The following is a 24248-nucleotide window of genomic DNA, read 5'->3' on the forward strand; positions in this document are numbered from 1 at the left end:
GTTTTCGACCCCCCCCCCCCCCTTTTATTTCTTTATTGTTTCTTGCTTTGGTTTTAGCATTTTAAAGTTGAATGGATGGAATTTGATATGATTAATTAATCATGGTGGTGCAGGAATATTTAAAATGACAAAAAACCATTTGAAAAGCTACCTGATAATTGAATCTTCATTCTCCAATGTAAGAAATACGTTGTGGCCAACCCTCAAAGCAGTCAACTGATCATGTCTAGTTTCTGCTATTAGTGGTTATGTTTTGCATTTACAATTGCCTCACTTCAAGTGCAAACTGGTCCTGGATGCACAGGAATCTAGATAGCCTTGTCCACAGAGTGCTGATTTCATTGGTTTATTTAAGCATTGCTATCCAATCATAAAGGAAATGCTGGAAAAGCAGTCGACATTAAAAAAAATTAATTGATGATGACAAATTTCAAACCTTCAAAGGCCTTTTTAGATGACAATTACAAGCAGGGTTATGGTAAATACCGAATTAAATTATTGCTTTGCCGTTTGTGGTGCTCCTAAAAGGAGAATTAGAGAATACATGCCTGCTGTGGCCAAAAATGATAACGACACAGATGTTCGAAAAGCACGTAAAACACAGATTCGGAGAGATGAAGCAATTGGGTATGCATGATTCCTTACAACTGGTGAAATAATGCAATCTTCCTTTAGTACTTTGTTTATAGCTTATTTGCTGTAGTTCGTACTAATGATCTGTATTTGCACTTGTCAGGCGAGCATTGCCTATCGCAGTCGTGGTTGGAGTTGTAGCTTGTTTAAAGATCCTCAAGGTGGTAATTTGGAGATAAGACAAAAGCTTGCTGGGCTTGCAGCATCTACAAAGTCAGAAATTTGTGCATCTACTTTGACAAATAGCATCGCCTAATAATAGAAGGGGAGAGACAAACATTCCATTCCCTGAAGATGATTATATTGACCTAAATTATATAAGATTCCTTGGAGCTACAACTTGGGCATTCCCACCATATGCCCAATCCTCTGAGCTGTTTTGCCACCATCTATATGCCTCTCAAGTCCTAACGTGATTGTTCGTAATCATGATTTAAACCCTTGAGTCCTCAACCATCATTCAGGTACGTTCATTGATTGTAAATTGTAATACCAATATAACAGGATAACAATACAACCAGAGAAAATTGCTGAAAGGTCTCAGACGGGGGGGCAAGATAGATTAGTGAAATAATTTGAAGTTTGATACGTTACATGCCGTGGTTGATTATACATGTAGCAAGCGATCACACTTGCAAAACAAATGAACCTTCTATTCTTTTCTCCATCGACTGGAGAGGGGGGAGGTTTAACGGAGAAAATAATTCACTAACACTAGAAGATGGTGCAGGCTTGAACTCGTAAGGTCCTTCTTTCACTCCCCAAACCTGTAACCAAAAATAATGATAAGATGAAGGGAATAAAAAAAGAAGAAAGATAAGATCGAACTTCACTCCCAAATAAAATTATGCTCAAATCAAAAGCGTAACCATGAAAGCAACCTGATTTCCACCGTCATCGTATCCCCTATCCCAGGTATGTATTTCATTATTTTTCAAGATTGCAAGTTCCGAAGTGCAGTAGGTTGCTCCATTCTGTCAAAGGAAGGAGGACCATATTAATACCATGTAACTTGTTTCTTCTTCTAGAAAAACAAGTGGCATTAATCTAAAGCTATCAGGTGTCAGAAAATATGCCTGCAAGGACTGAGAAAATAGAGAACTTAATAAATGAGTATGAGGGTGAAAAACAAGTACCCAGGAATTTGGGAATCCACCAGGTGGAGTACAGCCTTCATATAAGCAGCGTTTTCCACGGTCACAGCGTTTGAGATGTATTGTTGTCAGATGTTCTGCAATGTCCTGCACCATGCATAACAATGCAAAATCATTAAGTCTCAGAGGTAATATTTATTCACAAAATTAAAACTAATCGTTTCTCATAAGATCAGGACAAAACGCAAGTCACCATTAAACATTCCTAGGCTTTGCCCTAGTTATTCTAAAGCAAATGTAGCATTTTATAGAAATCAACAGTTTTCCAAATGATGTAGGTATGTTACAAGGATGGGGAAGGGAGAAAAGATGCGGCGTGAGACAGGGGAACAGTTGCACCGTCTAGCCATCTAGTTTACATTAGTAGAACAAAGAAATGTGGTCTTTACTTTGAGTATTTTGAGTATTCTGAACAAATTTGTCAAGGAGACTTCAAGGTTATTAGGTTGCAGGTCTTGGGCCATTCTTTACCGACTCAACTATGATCACACCTAGGTTCAAGACCCACCTAATCAGAGACTTAGAGAGATTCATAGTTGAGGTTTTCCTCAAAGTTCAATCCAAAAACCAATAAAATCAATACCTCATGGAATCAGAATCAGCATCAGAATCAGAATCAGAATCTGAATGTGTCTAAAAATCTTACACCAATTACTTCTTCTGGCAGTGGGCGCTGGTCCTTTGATCGATCGCAAAAATTCTTGTACTCCTCTGCATCTCTAATGGCATACGAACCTACCTGTCCATTGAATAGAAGATAAGAAGAAGAAAAAAATTGTTTTGTATACCATTTAAGGTGTTCTAAAATTATCTCAGAAAGCAAAGGGAGAGGCAATAATTTAATCACTGGACAAGAGATAGGAGTCAATCATTCATAAGAATTTTACAATTGAGAATCCACAAAGAAGTATTATAGCTGCACTAATAAAAGCACTTAAGGAAAATTGTTTCATGCTATATCCGCAGATGATGCATAGTTTCGTGGGTTTATTACTGTAAGAAAACTATGACAGCATCAACACGAAGCCCAAGCAAGGTTTGATGGCAAGAATGAAATTCATGTTTCCAGATAAACAATAATTGAATCACAACACCGATTAAACTTAATGAGAGGGAAAATAGAAGGTTTGATCATAAGTCTGAGATTCTTGTTTCCAAATAAATAATCATTCAATCACAACACTGATGGTTTTGCACTGTATCCATGGATGATACATAGTTTTCATGGTTTTATGACAGTAAGAAATCATATGACAGCATCTATGAGAAGAATTCCATGCAAGATTTGATGGTAAGTCTGAACATGTTTTCGAGTAAATAACAATTGAATCACAACACTGATGAAATTAATGACACTGATAAAATTTCAGAAACCATTATTGTAAAAGATCAAAAGGTAATAAAAATTGTTAATAGAGAAGATAATATAATCAGTGTAAAAAAAAAACAAAAAGGCACTTCTTTTGACACAAACACTAAATATGTATAGCTGTGTTATACTAATAGTATAACAATATTGATGCGGGAGATTTTCTAAGTGCGCCCTAAAAAGTAACAGAGAGATACATTCACAAATTTAAACATGAGTTCACATTATAAGGAAGCACAGTTAGATATTATGCACTGATAGAACAGTGAATCAAAGAAGAAATTCACCTCAACATCGCATTTCAACTCCTTTGGACAAGGCTTAACCATATAAAACCTCTGCAAAAATAAACTTGTCAGTTATCTCCAACATAAGCACTGTTAAAACTGAACAGAGAATGAAGTATGTAAACTAGTAAGGAATTAAAGCGGATAACATGACAACTAAATTTTAAATTATTTTCGCAACAATATCTTCTTTTTGGACCAGTCAACCACTTAACCTTTTAAACTTCATATACAGATAGCAAAAACCTTTCGTGGGAATTCATTTTCAAGGAACAATAATCTAATAAAAAACACCCTCAAGATATATTGATGCAAATATCAAACTTAAGCGAAAAAACAAGTTGAATAGGGACACAACTGCCACAAATGCCATTGTTTAGACCTTAACACGAATGTATTGATAATGATATAGATAGCAGCAAAAACAGCATACCTGCCGAAAGGGCTTTTGAGGAGTTCTCCAGAATGCCTAAAAAAAAAAAAAATCACTAAATCGGAAATCAGTCACCTGAACCTAAAAGCAGTGCAGTAAACAAAACTAACCTGTTCAAAATATAAAACCTTTGAACCATCCACCATCTCTGCTGCCGGGCAAGTAAGCATTCTGCACCAAATACAAAAACCCTCAACTAAAGTTGCTGAAAGCAATTCATTCACTTCACAAAAATCAAAACTTCAATTAAAATTTCCAATCCAATCCACAACTTACACAACTTCCCTTCATTTCACCAAAACAATCAAAATTTCCAATCCAATCCACAACTTCCCTTCATTTCACCAAAACAATTAAAACTCCAATTCATCATTTACACAACATTCACTAAATGATTAAAAAATAAACAAAACAATAAAAAAAGTACCTGATATTGAAGTAATTATCAGGGTCTCTAGATGCTTGCTCCTTCGAAAACTACCAGAAAAAAGAAGATCAAAATCAATATTCAACTCGAACCCAGAATTCCAAATCACTAAAAAACAAAGAAGAAGCATAAAAACGTTACCTTTTCACCAGTAAGTGATTGAGTTACAATTTTCGCATGGTCCCAACGAGTAGTAGACTTCGTCAGTCTCTTCACTAGTAAAACCCCACCAATGAAAACCAGAGACTTCAGCGCTAACCCTCGAGCTCGTCCCCACCCGTTTGAGTCTGAAGTCGGATCGGACCCTGAGCCCGAACCCAAACCCGTTACCATTTAAGAAAACAAAAGAACATACACAACGCAATTTCACTGTTTTTCCACTCTAAACAAAAACCAAACAGCCACCACCAATACCATCATGGGACTCAGTGAGTTAAAGATAAGGAAGAAGGGAATCGAATGTCTGAATTATAGCAAGCACCAAGTTGTTGATTGAAGTTCCTGTTGTCGCGAATCCAAAAAGGAAGCTGGCTTTTAAGTGTCAGTTCAAAGGTTCTGGTTCTGTGTTGTGGGCTAAATAATTATATTTTGCAGTGTTATTAGCTGGGCCGTTCTCAGCCTTTCGTTTCATGTCAGGCAATCGCTTTAACAGTAAGTAATACCTGTTAATAGATTGTTTTTATATTTTATTTACTGTTAAATTAAATAAGATATAGCTTGAAAATTTGGTTTGGAATAAAATAAATCAATAAAACTAAATTTTAATTTTTAAAGAATTTGAATCTAATCAAATTACTTGGTTTTATTTCTTTATTTTTAAAAAACATTAATTTTATTTTCTTCAAATTAGAAATTATCATAAAAAGGTTATATTGTTAGCTAATAAAAATACTTATGTTAAATTTATAATAAAAATTAATTTTTTATAACACTAATTAAAAATGCTTGTGTATAAAAATTGTATTATTCATGTCTTTTTTATATAAAAGTTATAGAAAAAATTACAGAAAACATCTAAAATATGTTTCTTAAACCAGTATAAATTTTAAAAACTAAAAATATTATATTTAAATAGAAAAATTCAATTATCCTCTCTTCTAATTCCAGTTTTAAAAATAATTAGTAGTAATCCTGACAGATATTTCATTATAATATTATATTATATTATTATTAACAGAAACTCTAAATTATTATTAACATTAGCATTATTATTATTATTATTATTATTATTAACAGAATTCTGAAATGCATTGTGCATTGTGAATCAAGAGACAATTAATTATAGATTTACACAGTTGCTTTTCACGGTTTTTACTCTACTTTTTCTTTAAGTTACTTATTATTATTATTATTATATATACACGAAAAACACTATATATTTACTATAGATATAAATTCATTATACTGTAGATGACATTGTAGTATCTATAGGGACATTATCTTTTCTATTTATAAATAAAAAAAGATTGTTGGATCGTGACAACAGGACTAAGAAAATATAAGAATGATTGGGTGCAAGTACAAGAAAAGGTTACCCAGAAAACGCAAATAACATACACCAACAATGAAGGCAATTAAAATAAAAAAAAATAGAATAACCATCTAAGTGGTAGCCAAGTGATAAAGACTTGGGATCAAGGGGTTTGCTCCCTCTGTGGTCTCAGGTTCGAGTCCTTGGTTGCTCATATGATGGTCACTGGAGGCTTATATGGTCGTTAACTTCAGGACCCGTGAAATTAGTCGTGGTGCGCGCAAGCTGGCCCGGACACCCACGTTAATTTAAAAAAAAAAAAATAAGAAAAATAGAAAACGAAAACAAGAACAAAAACCTGACTGATAACAAACAGCTACAGGTGGGTTTTAAAGGAGAAAGCAACGTTTTTGCAAGGGACTTGGGAGAGAGCTTCGATGGTCTCTTTCTATATATATACACATTTAAAATGTATAACTAAAAATCACTGTAATTAGATCTGGGCTATTATTCAAAGCTGTTCAAGAAACCTGAAGTGGTAGCTTACAGTTATTAAAGCATAATTTGGGAGGGAAAAAAATTAAAATCCTGCATGCATCTAGTTGTAGCCTTGACCCTTCCCTCTAAACTCAATTAGGTTACTAGTGAAATCACTTGCTTCAGAAGACTGCATCTGATGAGGAGAGCTTGACATGGGAAATTGTATAGATGGCATAATTGGCTGCTTGGTTGGAGCAATATAGCTTACTGAGGAATCGGCATTGTTGAACCATACATTATCCCACATCCATGCTGTGCGGTTAACACAAGGCAGATTACTACTACTAGACAGCTTACAACCAAATTGATCGCTGGTATTTTGATCGCAAGCCATCTTTATAATCGCATCTTCCATTCCATGTAGATATGATGAAGTCCTATGAGCATTCTGCTTAGGTTGGAAATGCATTGGTGGCTGAACATTCAATGGATTTGGTTCCAAGTAAAGTTGCAGGTCTGTTGAATAGCAGTTGCCATTGTTGCTCTCCCAAAAAATTGCATTCCCATGAGAAGTCTGTTTAGATTGGAAACCGACTGGTAACTGATCATCTAAAGGCCTTGGTTCACAGTAAACCTGCAAGTCTGTTGAGTAGCTATTGCTATACTTCCTCTCCAGTAAGTTGGTCACGTGAGAACTCTGCTCAGGGTAGAATACCATAGGTGGTTGAGCATCAAAGGGATTCGAATTGTGAATAAGCTGCAGGAAATTGTCATCTCTGCTCTTCATGTAGCTTTCCATGTCGTGAGAAACGCTTGGACTAAGCGAGGCAACTTGAACCCCTGGTTCAACCATGACATACTGATTTGTGTTGAAACTTCCAAGTTTCTTGTCAGCAAGATCGATTTTAGCATTCAAATGATCAATAAGAACCCCTAATTGATTTGCATAAAGGTTGTTGAGACGATCATCCCATGCAGGGTACTTAGTTTTGATAATTTGCTTGTGCAATCTTGCAAGCTCAGAATCAATCTGTTTCTTTTTATCAGCGAAGTAGTCAGAGACCTGATAACATCTTCTTGGTTGATCACTGCCCTTGTACCTATTGATAATACACCTAACCTCTTCAGAATTTGGAGGCCAAGTCTCAGGTGATACAGGCTGATGATCATCCTTTTGCTTTGGTCCAAAGATTATTACGCATGCATTAACACCGCAGAGAATAGAGAACTCAGAAGCCTTTTTAAGCAAACCTGCCTTCCTCTTCCTGAATGTAAGCATACGAGATTTCTCCTTCCTTATCAATTCCATTTTGATTCTTTTTTGACCCATTGTTTGATCTAGCACGTTGGTGACAATTATCAGAAACACAAAGAATCAATGACATAACAAAAATCAAAAACCGAAAAAAATATAGATATATTATGATGTGTTTTCTATCTCTATCTCTTCTGTGTATTCATCTCTTTTATATCGATGCAGTAACTAAAACTTGTATAAAAATATCAATCACTATAGCATAATCGCGCACAGAAAAAGACGCAACAAAATATCCCTTTTCAGACAATTAAATTGAAACAAGAATTGTGGTACAAATAATCATTGCACCATAAATAATTAAATAAAAATTAATTATCTCTTTCTAGAAATATTTACAAGTTCCACATCAACATAAATTGAATTAGAATTCACATCAACATAAATTGAATTAGAATTAAAATCAAGAAAAAAAAAATATAACCCTATAAAGCATATGAAAGGAAGAGCTTAAAAGATAAAAAGTTTTAAGCTCTCATGCAACCTTGAAATAGAAGCTAGAATTTATCCTTCCAAACAAATAAAGAAGCTAATTTTCTCATGAAAAATAACAGTTATTATTACTATAAAAGCTAAAAAAAAAAATTAAAATCAAAGAAATAGAAAGAAGAAGAAAGTATCTTTAATGGCAGAGTACTAAGAACTCCAAAAACTTAATACAACACTCAATGTAACAATAATATTTCTATAACCCAATGGTCCTTTATTATATAGGAAATATAAAAGATTTCCATGACCACTAACACCGATTTTCTTTCCAAATCAAGGCAAAAATTAGCTGCTGCAATAATTTTTCCTGTTTCTTATTTAGGAACAAAGCTATAGCCATAATGGGTTTGAGAAATATTACCCGGTATCTGGTGGATCGATTGATTGCTTTTGCTTGCATGGCTCATGGAAGGGATTTTACTTTGGCCGACAAAGCACAACTTAATGGATAGCTACATTGGAGCTATTGATGCAGAGAAAAAGATACTTAGCGATGGCATTTATCTGAATCTTTGATGTTTATTCAAGATTATATTATTTGATTAATTTGGGGCTTTAATTCAGGATTTTTACACTCATCAGACATTAACTTCTCGAGTGCTTTAATTTTTAGCTCTTTTGCATGTTTACCCCGCTCACCTGGTGATCTATCTTATCTAGAACATGATCTGAGTGATGTTTGTTTCCAAATCGAATTAGGTTTTGGACTTATCAAACTCAAATGATTTGACAAGTTCAATCAAACAAACCTGATTAACATGGAATTAAATAAATTTTTTTAAAAAAATCAAATTAATATTGTTTTATTTATAAAAAAATTAAAAAAATATTATATTATTATTTAAAAAACTATAAAATAACATCGTTTTCTAATAGATTTAGTATTAGCTATGTGATCCACGCTTCGCTTGTGAATCAAATAATTAAATTTTTTTCTAAAAAAAATCTTAAACAAAATAAAATAAAAAATGTTTTAATTTTTTTTAGTTTTTAGTTTTTTAATCTATCATGTCATTTTATTTTGTATTTAAATTAAAAAGATTTATTATCCTACATTAAAAAAATATGAATTATTATGTTATATTATTGTTATATTATTATAAAGGCTTTAGTGTCCTATTTATTATTTATCCAGACTCAGATTATGAATTGAAATAGTGTGAATTGAAACAATGTAATAACAGCTAAATCCTTACAACGAAGAGTTACAAGGGCAATGAAGGAGGAATGGGGTTGTTTTTTCACCGGAATGTATTTGATATTTAAGGAATAATTAAGGAAAAAACAAGTTTTGATGAGCTGCACTGGACGTTAGCTAAACCCGTGCCCCCTTGTGAAGACACCTGATATTTTAACTTACCTGTCCTTGTACTGGGCTATACCCGAGCATCACGTGGCGCTGGAGCTTGCTTCCTCTTGCCCTGGGTGTGAACAGTATGTGTGTGTAGAGAGAGAGAGAGAGAGATAGGCTGTTTCCTTTTAATGTTCTAACCCGTCATCTGTGATAGACTGGAGCAGTGTATGCAGTGGAATTTTCTCAAAGAAGTGGGAGGGACTTGGTCAACATGGCTAAAAAGAGAACAAATATCATGCCCATCATTGAGGATGCTAGACATCCATCAAAGTATCGAATGTTAGTTGGCATAGTAGATGTCATATTTTCAGATGTTGCTCAGCCCGATCAGGTTTGTTCTTCTTGTGCATTTACAGCCTTCATAGCTGATGATCATGCAAGAACAAATCCCAGTACAAGGATTGCAGATTTGAGCATTATATTACATGTCGAGAGTTCGGTTTATAAACGTAATCTTTTTGAGCTAATATGAAGTTGTTTCTCAAATTTGGTTCCCTTCTCTCTTCAATGCGTCTCAAGTTGTTGGGACTTTTCAACTCTTTGGAATGTGGTTAGAAACCTTATATTCTTGAAGCATATCAAGAATGAGTGCTAGTTACTGTCCTGTCAGGTTTTATTGTTGACAAATTCTTCTGCTTTTCAAATTATGCATATGACGATGCACTCGGTGTCCACTTGATGTAAAATCAACACCGAGTTTCTGATGCAATGCTTAGCAAAATCTTCTTTCATAACAAAAACGTTAACTTATTTTGAAATTTTGAACTCTTCTTCTTCTTCGTTCCTTTTCCTTTTCACTTTCTTTTTTGTTAAATGGTGCACATTTCTGATCTTGGGTTCTTTTGGTTCTTTGTTATAGAGAGAGTACAGAACCTACTGCTTCTCTCTTCAAATTCACTAGTTTCTCTAAGTTTTTTATAGAGCGGATACAGAACCTGCTTCTCGGATCCTCCTAAATTTAAATCATGCATATGACGATCAGCTAAGCATGCAAATTATGCAACAATAGCTTCTGATGCAATTTCTCGTTTTGTTGGTTCACCAGAAGGCACAATTGGCCCTTTTTCTGATGCGATCACTGAGATATTTTTTCAAAAGATTTTAACTTTACACTCTCCATGTTTTTATTCACTTAACATAGTTTCAAAATTCAGCTCTTTTCATTCTCATGTGAATCTGTCATATATATTGCTGTCTTCACAATTTCATTTTGCCAGTGACTTGAAGGATAGCATGGGTTTAAATGCTAAGACATGCATATCGTCGATACACAGTTAGGCTATAAGATATGGTGCTGAAGAAGACACAGGATACGCTTTCTTGTGCTTCTTGACATTTTGGTTCAGTCAGGTTTCCCTTGCAACATTGCTCTATTACTTTGCTATTCTTTCCTTTGCAGGCAAGAATATTAGCTTTGAATGCAGCTTATTTCCTGAAAACAGGAGGTCCTTTTGTGCTCTCAATAAAGGTTTAATCTAGCATTTAATTGTTCCTCTGTTCTGCACTTCCTTCCATTACTTAGCCATCTGAAGCAGCTAATCGATTTCTTTTTCTTGAAGGCAAATTGCATCGACTCCACCATGCCTGCTGGCAAAGTATACGATAGTGAAGTTGACAGGTTGAGGGCGGATCTGCTGAAGCCTGCAGAGATGGTGGCATTAGATCGATTTAAGAGAGACCGTGCCTGCGTCGTTGGCAGTTACAGAGTGCCAAAGAAACAAAAAACTTCTGCCTGACAACTGTTGGAGGTTCAACGCTTGGATCCCCACTTCCTCAGCCATTTAGCTTAAAATTTAGAATTATCTCTCTGGGCTTTGCCCTTTCATTTGAAGAGTTTGTCGGACTTATTTGTATCAAGACTTGTGAGTGGAGTCATTGACTACTATTGAAGGCTTTTATATCATTTTTTACTTTCATCACGTTTCCACCTATTATTTTCGTTATCATTTTTTAATTTTTTTCAATGCTGAATGAATCCAGCATTTTCTTACAACTAATAATAAAAATCCATTCTCTTACAAACAAATATTATTATTATTATTAACGATCTTATGTATATACACAAATTATTATCCCTACTGTTTCCAAACGCAAGCTAAAAAGGCACATTACAACGGCTCTTTTTGATCAATGGCGTTGGTCCTGCCCCAGCAGGATCCAATAAAAGATAAGAATGATTGGATGCACAAAGTACAGGAAAAGGTAACATAGAAAACGCAAATAGCATTATGCACGCCGAATTGAACTGATTTTACGTGTTTTTCCAGCATTGGAAGAGCTGCTGACATTTTATTTTTTAGAGATTACACGTAGCTTTGTTTGGGGTGACAGTGTTTTTCGTGTGTGTGTGTGTATCACAAGTAACTTAAAGGAAAAGCATAGCAAAAGCCGTGGAAAGCAATTATGCAAGTATATAATTAATGTTCTCATGATCCATAATGCATGTATTGTAGAAATCCTACTTGATTTACAGTTTTTGGTAATGTTAATCATGACCCAATGATTCTAGTTTAGTTGCTCAGCAAAATCCATTGTTACTGGATCCTTCTATCAAGCATGATCCAATAATGATGGATCCTGCTGTCGAACAACATTGCGCAAAAATATATACTCTGTTGTTGGGTTTTAATGCTAAGATCGAAGCTTAATGGGTCTTACTAATAACCAAATCCAAGTTTATTCAGCTTCGTTCAGCCGCTTGATCCAATAATGGTGGGTCTGGGAGCACAACAGAAACAGTGAGCTCAGATGTTGCTAGTTGTTGGGTCCTTCTACCAAGATTCAAGTTTCATATGTCTTAGTAGCAGTCAAATCCAAGTTTATTCAGCTTGATTAGCAACTTGATTTAATGATGATAGGTTTGTAGCACAACAACAATAGTAAGCAATCCAAGTTTATTCAGCTTGTATCATTAACTTGATTTAATGATGGTAGGTTTGATTGCACAACAACAATAATAAGCCCAGCAAGACCTATTAATGTTCTATTAGTGTTGGGTCTTATCCATGCAGCACCCTAAACTTTTTTTTTTCTCTTTTTATATGGTAATAAATAAATAAATGAGATTTTTTTTATTTGGGGTTAAGTTGAATTTTCTTATTGAAGTATATTTGTTTTTTTAAAAAAAAAATACTTTTAAAAAAATTATTTTTTCTTTATTTTAAATTAAGATTTTTATTTTTTTCCTCTTTATTTTTTTCAAAATAAAAGCATTTTAAAAAATTATAATTTCAATATTGTTATATTAAAATTGACGCAGTTCTAAATAAATTTGTGATTCACATAATATACTTTATATATTTATTTGTATTATATAAGAGAATCTTTTAACGATAAAATTCATTAAAAAATAATTTGTAAATACTATAATATATATTATTATTTTCGGCCAACGCTGTCAACGCTGTGGGTTGTTATTTTGTCCCCTTTCTTCAAGGAAGGAAGAAGTCCCATACCCATAAGGATAGGGCTCCAGTCCACATAGCCTCCTGTTTCCTACTATATATAAGTAGACACGTTCTTACAAAATAAGAACTCTGCTGCAAGAGAAGAACCCATCAAGGCTATCTGCAGTTGTTTACCATGGGGAGAACAAGAAAAATTCCAATGGTGAAGCGAGAAACAGCAGAGCAAAGGTCTGTTACTTTTACTAAGAGACGTCAAGGTCTTTTCAACAAAGCAGCAGATTTATGCAGGATTTGTGATGCTCAAATTGCCATTATGGTCTCCTCAGCTGGGTCTAAAGAAAAAGTTTATACCTTTGGCCACTCTTCCGTTGATGCTGTCTTCGACAGGTTCCTCTACAATTTTACTGCAGCCCCGGAAGCAGTAGCATACGAAGCAGGAATCAAGTCAGCCAGTAATTCCCTCTATGAAGAAATCAAGGCATTGGAGGGTGATGTTAATACTCTAATGCGAAACAACAAGAGAAATGGTGGAGGGGTTTTATGGGATTCTTTAGAGGAGATTGAGCGGTCTAGTACTTCAGTTGAGGAGTTACAGAATGTTGTAGATATCCTAGAAAGTTTGTTGGGTCAGGCCAAGAATAAGATGAATAACGCAACTGGGAACCTTGGTATAAGCATTGCTGTTGAGCCAAGATCCGATGATTTTTTGGCTTTAGAGCCTAAACCCCAAGATGATTCTTCATCTAGCTTGGGTGGTGATCAAATCGGTCAGAATTCTGCCATTGTAGGAGATGATGGTGCTCATTATTCTGCTTCATATTGGAATGCTGATGGTTCAACTACTGATAGTGGAATGGATTTTCCAGTCGAAATCGATGTGGATCTTATATGGAATCTCCTTGAGCCTTCTGATTTCAGTTCGGGTTCTGACAAAGTCATTTCCATTAACAACAGTAGTGACTGCACTACTTCAGGGACTGCCTCTGAATCAGCTGCAGGCTCACAAGAGAATGAGGATAGTATACTTCTCACTACCAATTTGGATTCAGAATTGTTCAAGGACATCGAGCTTGTTGACTGTGGAACTTATAATACTACACCAGATCCTGTCTCTGGAGATATTGACCAACATTATGCCATGGATGGGGACTGCAACGCCAAGCTACATGATTCAGCGCTGATAACTCTTAATAAAAGTTTTGAAGGCCCATATTAATGTCGAATGAGAAGGGAAATTGATTTCTTGGATTTTCCACGTTGCTCCACTAAATTCAATTATTGATTTTGACCATTAGCAAATTGAGAACGGATACCGTCCAGCTGAATGAGATATTCTCTTAGCACAGTCTAACCAGTCAAAGATTAATTTGTTAAGAAAATTTTGATGTAAGGGCATTGTAATCCAATTTTACCCATGACTTGAAGCTCCGAATATGGGTTGAGTTGGTTAATTTGCGAGTTAATTTATATTTATTAGATTTTTTAATAAAATAATATTATTTTAAATTTAAAAATAAAAAACTAAAACAATATTATTTGGATAGAAACCTTTTAAACAATCACTAGTCTTGTTTTATTATATGGATGTGAGTTGACTGTTAACTTATCTAAATTTATCCAACTTGATTTTTTATATGTTTTAAAAGTAAATATGAATTTGATTCCGTTTAATAATTTAATTTTAAGAATTTAATTTTTATTGTATTATATAATTTGTATCTAAAAATTTAAATTTGAAATAATAACATGAGAGAGATTATATATCCTTGGTTTGGATGATAAATATATCCTCTTTCCAGAACCTAAGACCTTTTTTTTATATATGATAAAGAGAAAATAAATAGATAAAAAAATTCATTTAATTTAAGGTTGGATTGAATTATCTTGTTACCAGACCTGCGAGAATTATTCTACAAATTAAGGTTAAATTTTAAAACGCATGCCGTCTTCGATGGGGTTCTGTACAGTTAACGGTTGGATGCCATGCTACGTGTTTGCTCGGTGCAAGAGATACGTGATATTCTTCCGTTTTTCCTTTTCGTAAGCAAACGAAAACTTTGGTTGACTTGGGAGCATCAACCAGAGATGAGTAATTCAACTGAATTATTCAAAATATTTGTTAAAATAAGATTGAAAAAAAAAACATTTCTGCAATTGCAATATTTTTTCTTAGTAGCAGATATAAAAATTATTAATTTAAAGATGTAGAAAAGAGAAGGGGAGGATAGTGAGAAAAATAGTTATTTGAACATATGGTTAGTTTGTCAATATTAGTAACTGATTGAATGTGAGCGTGTTCATGAAATGATTTGTTCTGATATAATCTGAGAATGGCCTCTTCAGTGCAGTCTGTGTCTCTGGAAACCCTTCTGTTGAGCAGACAAGGCCAAAAAATTGCAGATATCAAACACCACAACGCAAACCTTGGATTGTTATCACCTGGAAAATATTGAGTTAATATCTTTAAATACCAGAACAATTCAAGATTTTCCAGGCACATTCAACACAAAGCTTGAACTAAATCAGTCGAGGTAACAACTGAATGAGAAGGCTCAAGTTTAACCAGCTGAAAATCACAGTAGCTTGGGCGACTTGGTTATCTCTCGGGACCAATCACTTGCATGGATGATGTCATCAAACATATGAATGTCTTTCAAGGGAACTTGGATATTTGATGGTGCTTGAAATGCTCTTTCTAGAGATTAAGCACGTTGGCAATCCAAGTACATGCATCTCCATGCCATTGGCACAGAAGCTTGCTTTCATTCTCAAGTAGAATCGACAAGGCAACCCCTCTGTTGGAAAATGCAGGCTGATGACACCCTCTCTAGTCTATACTGGATTTAACCTCTAACCGTTGGATGTAATGCATGAGCAGCTGATCAAAAGAGCATAACCAGTCATCAAACCTGAGAGCATCTTTCACGCAAATTGCCTTAGAAGTTTATCTCGCGTCTCTCGGCAAAAAAATTTCCTGTTATTGCTTGGTCTGGAAGCAGGGCAAGCCATACTCCAGTGTCAGCTCCATCCTCGGCAGATATATTACCAGCCCAACCTGTCATGGCCGTCTTCACCCACCCTGGGCAGTAGCAGTTTATATATATCTTCTGACCATCAGGCCGATAAGACAGCATCTTATCCATTAGCCTAGTAAAAGCATTAACTGCAAGTTTTGACACTGAGTAATCAGTGAACATCTGAGGCCACCCACCTGAAGTATAAGTGCCCTCTTCTACTTGTTGTAGGAAAGTAGATACCGTCCTATCAATGAGTTCCTCTGAAAGTGTTTCCAGGTTAGCCAGTTTTTCTCTCAAATCTTTGTCTTCGAGTCTCTGTTAAGGTCATCCAAACTATGATTAGCTCAATAAAGTTAAAAGAACATGCACCTCAACATTAAAAGGAATTAACTTCTTGCATCACTCTCAACCCTCTTTATGAAATAGCTGAATCTCAGGCACAGACACATTGAAAAAGCTATAGATACAATGCAATGACAATGGAGCATCTTATTTTCCTTCTTTATTTCTTTCCCCTTTTCTATGCCTGTGGTTCTTGGTGGGGATTGGATATGTGCTTCAGGGTGGAGTGCATGACCTTCCTTTTTCTGTCTCATTCTGATCCTATTCTATGAAAATAAGAATTGCAGCACAATAACTCTCTGTGCTCAAATTGCAGCAAAAGAAGGACCATTCATTTAGTAAAAATGCAGAAGGCAGATAAAAGCCAAAGCCAGTCCAAGGATTCAATAGCATCATCCATTCCAAGGAGACAGGTCAACAATAAGACTGGCATGAATTGTGTTTTAAAAATGGTCCAGACTTCTCCCAATTAAAAGAATACATTTACTTGCACATGCATAGCATTGGTCTAACATGTATTGAAAAAAAAAATTCAACCCTAAATAGCTCAAGCAGAATCACATCATATGTCTTAGAAAGAGGGCTAAGGAAGATGGGAAGTATTTCTTACATTTCGTCTGCCATTTAGTCTTCCAAGCCGTGAACTTACATTAACAATACGAGCACCTGCAGCAGAAGGTCTCATTAAAGGAATCAGAGATTGAGTGACATTTTTGGTACCATAATAGTTTGTAGCAACAACATTCTGGGCATGTTCAACTGAATTGTCAGACCCAAGATTGTAATTAACACCAGCATTATTCACCTGCAAAAGGAATAATATGCATAAGATATGTCAAAGAAATTCAGGACAATATGTAGGTAAAAACATACATAAGACATGGAATTATGGTATAACTATTTTCAGAACTGAACAGTAAAGTACAGTCAACTAACCAGAACATCTATTCCACCATAAGTTTGTTCTATCCACTCAGCAAATTTCTTGATGGATAAAGAATCTAGGACATCAAGTTGATGGAAGTCCACACTCAAACCCAACTCTTTCAGGACGTTGGCAGCTTCAAGACCAGTACTACTTTCTCGTGATGTCAGGATAACTGTTAATCCATGGTCTGCAAGTTGTCTCGCTATCTCAAATCCTATTCCTCTGTTCCCACCAGTCACCACAGCGACAGTTTCTGATGACCACCACCTGCAAACATTCCACCAAATTTATTACTCTAAAGTTGACTTGGATCAGCATGAAGCATCCCACATCCTAAAGTTGAATACCTTAAGCCCCTAACAAACCATATCCCCCAAGACTCTAGTTTGCAGTTCACAGTCCACATGTACAACAGAGAACTCTGATCATGAACACAACACCACCTAAACACTGAAATCAGAGGTGGAGGCATTTGACCGTTGAATTAAACCAAACCGAATTGTTTTGCAACAGAACGAATAGATAAAAATAATGCACTAGCATTTTCAAACCATTTCTAAAACAAGTTCATAGAATACTAAAGTGAACCACATTTCTGAAACACATATACTTATCTTGCATATTTGACTACACTTTAAAAATAGCAGTGCAAACATGTTTAACTAAGGTCAGCTATCAACATCTTTAAGCTAATACACGCACTGCTTCATGTTAATGCAGATAAGAGATGGCCAGAAAGTATTTTAACATAAAAAAGAAACAGCAAACATTTAATGTAAGGCAACTGCATCTTTCGTTTAGTTTGAATTTCATTCTTGAAACAACAGTATTTTTTCTACAAAACATACATATACATAAAAAAACAAATATAAAATCTTTCGCTAAAAATAAAGGCGGGTTTTCATTGCCCAGTGCTGGTGTAACTTCACGCAATTCAACGCAGCAGCCCGCTTCGAATTTCCAAGCAAGCAGATATCCGAAACAACCATCATCCAAGACTCGGAATCCAATTTATCACAGCTGCTAGTTAGATTAATACAGTAACCTCTAGCTATTTGAATCAATGCAAGCAGATATCCAGAATCAACTATCATCCAGGACTCGGAATTCAATTTATCACAGCAGCTAGTTAGATTAATACAGTAACCTCTAGCTATTCGAATCAATGTCGAAAAACGGCTGCCATGACCACCTAATCTATATATTATCATTCATCGATCACCGACAAACAACAGCAGAAGACCAGAAAATGAATCCCAATGCTTTTTTTTTTCTAGAAACAAATTGATAAAAATCAATATCAGCATCACCTCCTAAACATTAATTTCTTGACTTATTACAAAATTTACCAGAAAAATCAGACGTAAATTGTGATTCTCAGAAAATGAATTAAAAGAATAAAAAAATACATACCTTTGATGATCAGAGTAAGGAATGGTACGGAGAAGAGATATTTCTTGGAGTCTTTTTTCTCTTCTTTCCTTTGCTCTCTCTTTTCTTCCCATTTCTTCTTCTTCTTCTTTTAGTTAAGAGCACAACGAGAAAATAGAGAGACCTTTTGATGCAAAGTTTGATTAAAAAAAAATCGCAAGCAGAAAATTCGGTGGTGGGTTCCCGCTTTGCTAATTTGTTGGGTCAAGTCTCCGGGTTTTTTGGGTTCCAATTCCTTACCTTGGCGATGAATAAAAATGGAGATTATTGCCGCCTGCTTGCCCAGAATAGAGAAGCCCTTCTTCACCAGAGAGGCCTCCTGTTGAGGGTTTAGAGACTTTCTTCTTAGTCCTTTAACTTGTTATGGTCCATCGATTACGTCCTCCCGTCATCGAGTTTTCAATTCAGCTCCTGAACTCGACAGAAGTTAGAATGTTGTCCTCGAACTCAAATTATTTATTGAAAAACCGAAGTTGTGTGGTGATTTCTCTGATGAAGCTGTTCATTCTTTTACAAATCGCTGTTAACGAGGATAGCTAATTTTTTCTAAACTTTTAATTTGATTCTTGATTATTATTATTTTGGCACAATTAAGCCTGAGCTTAAATTAATAGTCAATCACAACTATTTTTAAGAGAAGGTGAAATCGAAACATGGAGGATCAAAGTGAAAAAAATAAAACAATAGATGGCAACTTTGAATCTCATCCAAAAAAATAGTTTAGACCCCACCTTTTTCAGTTAGTAAAGATTGGTCCTTTTAGTCGATAGAAATTTTATTTTAATATCAAATTTTATTTTTTTCATTTTCAATTAAAGATGAAAAAGAGACATTTATCAAAATTTTGTTGATATTTACTATAATTATCAAAATAATTGAAATTGATAATAATTTATTTTGATGAATAAAGTTTTATAATAGTTATTTTGAGCATCAATATTATCTAAAAAATTGAATCTAAGTTGAGAGTGAGAAATTCTATTATAATTGATTTTTTTATTTAAATTATTTGTTTGGTTTATTATGTTGATTTGTTGATGTTTTAAGAGAGTTTATAGAGTGTTTTTAGATAAAAAAATTTAATAAACTTGATTTTTCAGTCATTATAATAATGATTAAATTATAAATTAGCAGATAATATATTGTCTTTAATAACAAGCAAGGTGCTGTCAATTTATTTTAAAAAACAATTATATAAATAAATTTAGTTGTTTTCTATGTATGAAAACTAATACAATTAATAAGATAATAATCACGATCAAATCCAAGTATATTATTTTAATATTAAAAAATTATAAAGTTAACAAAATTCTAATAATGTTAAATTTATTCTCTAGCCTTTATCCTTAGTCTTAATTTCATATATTTTTACCCAGTTAAATATTGACAGTTTTGATAGCTAACATGGCTCTTGCATATTCCTTCTTCAGCACCATTCAAGACCAGTCCGGTGGCTAAGTCACTGGATTTTCAGTTAAATTTGTCAGTCAGATCTGAATTTAACATCAATAATATTTTCCTCTAATTGAACCAATATTTATTTTAGGAAAATAAATGAACTAAAATTGAAAAGAAATGGGCTTCGAATGTCCTGTATCATCCGGTGGAAACAAAATATAAATGACTTACTCTTTTTCTTTTTTTCTTTTTGTATTTAGTAGCAAAAATGTATACCATTCAACAAGTTTATGTATTAATCAAGATTAAATTCTTTTTTTAATTAATTTTATAGATATATCTTTTAAAATGATTAATAAACTTCTCTTAACAATAATTTCTAAACTCGATCATAAGAAATAAAACCTAAAGTAATTACTCGCAAATGCTAGGAGTCATTACAGTTCTTGTCTTGTAATGACAGAGAATGTTGCATCCTTGATGCTGTTCTAACATTTTAGAATTTGTGAACCACTTGTATCTTGTTCCAATCCACTACATTACAAGCATGCCACCATTACAACTCAAATCTAAAGTTGTTTGAAACAAATAAAAACCTCTAAAATAATATTGATGAGGTGTGTCAATTTATGCGGCATGGTAGTTACATTATAAAATATTATTCCACATAATTTCTAATAGATATCTCATAATAAAATAAATGTTTTTACTACCATATAAACAATCAAAGTCTTCATCTTCTAACTGATATAAGATAATGACCTTATTAAATATATTTATAAATTTATAATTTTACAATTCAAGTTCTAAAACATAGTTTTATTACTTGTATAAATCATATATATAAAAAATATATTTATAATTTTACTATTTAAGTTTATATTGTAATTTTCATATTTAAAAAAAAAAAGGGTTTTTTTTTACAGCCTTGCTGGATAGTTATGGCACACAGGCCAGACAACTCGGCCCCCAAGAGCATCAAAGTCGTCCCTTTGCTCCTTTTTGTCATCAAATTCAAACAAGCACATCCAATATTTGGAATGTTTAGTGTATATTTGTTGCCGTACGTGTTGTTTTCTAGAGGGTAATAATTTTCAAAGGGACAAATGAATCTTCTGTCATCAATGCAGTGAGTCCAGAAAATGACTGCTTGTTTCTACCCCACGTTCAAAACCTCCACACCAGACGTCAATTTAATCTGCAGGAACTTTCCTATCGTCCATGGAAATGAATAATAAATACTATCATGTTATCCAGTTCATCCCTTTTGATAAATCAACATATTAGAAATTGGAATATTTTCACAAAAAAGGGTTTAGAATTTAGATCACTTACTTCTTCTTTTTTTTTAAAACACGTTGTGTTTCTTGGTCATAGAATTTATAATCAGCCCCCGAATTTGAAAGTAGCTAAAAGATGTGATGTTATTTAGCATGGAAATTCGACTTGTAATGTTTTAAGTGTTTGTTGTCGTAATTAATGAAATATTAAATAATTAATTTAATTTAATAATTTAAATGGTTAAATGTTCATATTGTTTTTAAATATATCTTACATCTTTAAGTTTAAATTTTTTAAGCTTGAAATTTACATGAGTTTATATTATTTTATTTTTTATTTTTTATCAAATAAATAAGAATAATAAGATTTAAAGTTATAATCATTTGGTTATAAAAAATAATATCATCTTAAATAATTATTTTAATCTAATAATTTAAATTATTAGATAGAATTTTAAAATATAATTTATATTATTTTATAATATAAATAATATTTTTAATTTAGAATTATATTAAAATATTAAAAAAACTAACAATATTCGTCTTAGAGTGGGTAACTAAGCCTGCCTTGCAGCTTCTCCTTAAAAGTCTCACCATAAAATAGTATAAAAAAAGAAATTGAACCCAACCCATGCAAAGGACAAAGAGAAATGGCTTGGGCAAAAAGGAATGGGATGGTGAACGTCATGGCTTAGGCTATATTCTCTTTTTGTCAGCATCATCCCTTCCAGAATCCAGTGTGCTGAAGATACAGCTATCATCTGTGCATGCTTCTTCTTCCTTTTGACATTTTAGATTCAAAATCAGAGACACCTCCTACTATAAACATGTTGCATATGCCCACCTACCAACGTAGTTTACTCTATTTTGCATGTTGTTTATATAAAACACCATGTATCAAGAAAGAACAAATATATCCTCTAATATATATAATAGCACATAAACAATTAAAATTTTCTATTCAGGGAAAAAAATAAAAGTCTAGAACACAATCTCTAAACTCCGAATTGATTTCGAAACCTATTTTTTGGGCATAGGGGAAAATTGAAGAATCCGGTGTGCTATTGCTTGCAGTTTTAGTTTAAGGAGCTGCACGAACATTGCGCTTAGAACCATCGAAGGAGCACTATGGTTGCTCGATAAACTTACTGTGCCGATCGAGGGGGCCTCTTGGACGTGGCTTACAATTTTGTAGAGACTCTGCCCGCCTCCCCAGATCCAGTAATTTGCAGAACATTACTCGTAGGTTTGCAGGAAGGATGTCATGTAGCAGAGCTGAAATGGTTGATCATGAATGGCTTTTAATTTGAACAAGAACCACTAAATGCAAAAAATTATAGTGTCTGAAATTCTCAATGCTTCGTTTTCATCCGTGAAGGTAAGTATTGTCCAGACGCATCTGATCCATCGCTAGAGGCTGACAGATTTGTCGATAACTAGTTTTAATTCTCGCAATTCATGTGATCTTCTGATTCCGGTATTCACCAAGCACAGGTGACAAAATCAACCTCAAGAGATTAACTGATTAGATTTTAATTTTTTTAAAAAATTATTAATTTGAATATTATACATTTTAGAATTATTAAAAATTTATATAATTTTTAAATTTTAAATTTTAAAAAAATTAATCATGTAAATTAACCTAAACACCAATGATTATTATAAAAAAAAGGAGGACGAAACCATCTTGTCAGCTTGAAAAATCACTTGAGCTTAAAGAGGTATAAACGATACAGCTGAATTCAAGTTGGTGGCTATGCTTTCATGTTTGGCAAAGAGAGGAAGAGATTTTTTTAGTGGTAATATCATTATGTTAAAGCAATAAAGATTATTTAGTCATTAAATTGAATATAATAATAAACATATAAATAATTCAATATTTTTTTATTATTTTTATTGACTTTTTCTTAGTATCATATAAAATATTATCAATTTATAAAATTCAACATACTTTCTGTAGTTTTTGAAACAATGTAGCCTAAATTAACTTAGTAATATTCTTACTGAATATTAAAATCTGAAGAGCCTTAGAGTATTTTGAAAAATTAAATTGGTAAAATAGTATTTTAAATAGTATAAATATAGCATATTTTATTATATCTATTCTAATAGAAAAAAATCATTTGAAAAGTCATTTATATTAGAGTAAAAAAAAACAAGTATTTTATTATTTTTTAATATATTTAATATTATTTTTTTTTATATTTACATTTAATTGGTCTATTTTTTTAGTAGTTACACTTTGTTAGTTTTGGTTTTTTAAAGAGATATATAAAAATAATATTTATGAAAGAAAAAAGATATTTTAATATTTTATTTGACTTTTAATTATGCAAAACAAATAAAAAAATATTAAAATATTAATTTTTTTATTTTTTCTGTTCATTTACCTCCTCCATGGGAGATGCTCTTACAAGAAGTTTCCACACACGTATAATTAATTAATTAATTAATTAATCAATTAACTAGTTCTGGTTACTATAAGTACTGTCCCTCTCCTTTTCGACCAAGACACAATCTTTCAACCTATACATCAAAGCAAGAGAGAGAGAGAGAGCATACATACAAGCATATAACCTTGTGTGTCAAACTATACAAGGAAGGCAAGGAGGATCAAGGAGCTCTTCTGGGCCTTCGAAACTTCAGACTATTTTTCATATTGTGGGTACGTAAAACCATTTATTTTTCCCTTACATTTCTTGATTCTTGCAGGATTTAAATTAATTCAAAAGTGCATATATATATATATGATATTCTTTTTTTAAATATAAGGGTGGATCATAATTCATTTCTTTTAGTCGAAGGGTTTTGTAACTTCTCAAAATATATCTCAGGATTTTTATAGCTTCTCTAAGTTGGTTTGCCATGTCTAATCTTGCCGTCAGATTCTTTTTATGCTATGATCCAAGTTTTTTTTTTTCAGGATTCTTAATTCGAACTGACAAGATTTTATGAATAGATTAATTTATATTTTATTGTCAATTATGATCAAGAACCGAACCGAGCAATTAATTTGATAAGAATTTGATTATT

General features: G+C 33.2%; 5 protein-coding genes and 2 long non-coding RNA genes across 7 annotated transcripts; 4 read left to right on the forward strand and 3 right to left on the reverse strand.

Annotated features, from left to right (window-relative positions):
- The first annotated feature begins 476 nt into the window (after window positions 1-476).
- On the forward strand, window positions 477-1267 carry LOC105138583 (uncharacterized). The gene is made up of 2 exons (XR_844808.1): window positions 477-627; window positions 737-1267. It is a non-coding gene; the product is annotated as an uncharacterized LOC105138583 (long non-coding RNA).
- Window positions 1189-4873, reverse strand: CRL (crumpled leaf). Its single transcript, XM_011044715.1, has 9 exons — window positions 4445-4873; window positions 4304-4353; window positions 3987-4047; window positions 3877-3912; window positions 3444-3494; window positions 2434-2526; window positions 1770-1874; window positions 1515-1607; window positions 1189-1400 (listed from the first exon to the last, which is right to left on the reverse strand). The coding sequence occupies exons 1-9, from the start codon at window positions 4634-4636 to the stop codon at window positions 1260-1262; spliced, it is 822 nt and encodes a 273-aa protein (XP_011043017.1). The 5' UTR covers window positions 4637-4873; the 3' UTR covers window positions 1189-1259.
- Window positions 1831-2242, forward strand: LOC105138581 (uncharacterized). The gene is made up of 2 exons (XR_844806.1): window positions 1831-1915; window positions 2066-2242. It is a non-coding gene; the product is annotated as an uncharacterized LOC105138581 (long non-coding RNA).
- Window positions 4874-6372: 1499 nt separating the features above from the next.
- LOC105138580 (agamous-like MADS-box protein AGL80) lies at window positions 6373-7631 on the reverse strand. Its single transcript, XM_011044714.1, has one exon. It carries the CDS (start codon window positions 7582-7584, stop codon window positions 6373-6375), a length of 1212 nt encoding a protein of 403 aa, XP_011043016.1. The 5' UTR covers window positions 7585-7631.
- A 1924-nt stretch (window positions 7632-9555) lies between these two features.
- On the forward strand, window positions 9556-11331 carry LOC105138579 (probable mediator of RNA polymerase II transcription subunit 36b). Its single transcript, XM_011044713.1, has 3 exons — window positions 9556-9743; window positions 10812-10880; window positions 10972-11331. The coding sequence occupies exons 1-3, from the start codon at window positions 9624-9626 to the stop codon at window positions 11146-11148; spliced, it is 366 nt and encodes a 121-aa protein (XP_011043015.1). The 5' UTR covers window positions 9556-9623; the 3' UTR covers window positions 11149-11331.
- A 1663-nt stretch (window positions 11332-12994) lies between these two features.
- LOC105138602 (agamous-like MADS-box protein AGL62) lies at window positions 12995-14035 on the forward strand. Its single transcript, XM_011044728.1, has one exon. The coding sequence runs from the start codon at window positions 12995-12997 to the stop codon at window positions 14033-14035; it is 1041 nt and encodes a 346-aa protein (XP_011043030.1).
- A 1185-nt stretch (window positions 14036-15220) lies between these two features.
- LOC105138578 (carbonyl reductase [NADPH] 1-like) lies at window positions 15221-18877 on the reverse strand. The gene is made up of 4 exons (XM_011044712.1): window positions 18520-18877; window positions 17115-17373; window positions 16789-16983; window positions 15221-16151 (listed from the first exon to the last, which is right to left on the reverse strand). The coding sequence occupies exons 1-4, from the start codon at window positions 18609-18611 to the stop codon at window positions 15756-15758; spliced, it is 942 nt and encodes a 313-aa protein (XP_011043014.1). The 5' UTR covers window positions 18612-18877; the 3' UTR covers window positions 15221-15755.
- Between the last annotated feature and the right edge of the window lie 5371 nt (window positions 18878-24248).

This window comes from Populus euphratica, unplaced genomic scaffold (assembly GCF_000495115.2).
Source record: "Populus euphratica unplaced genomic scaffold, PopEup_1.0 scaffold79.1, whole genome shotgun sequence".
Lineage (NCBI taxonomy): Eukaryota > Viridiplantae > Streptophyta > Magnoliopsida > Malpighiales > Salicaceae > Populus > Populus euphratica.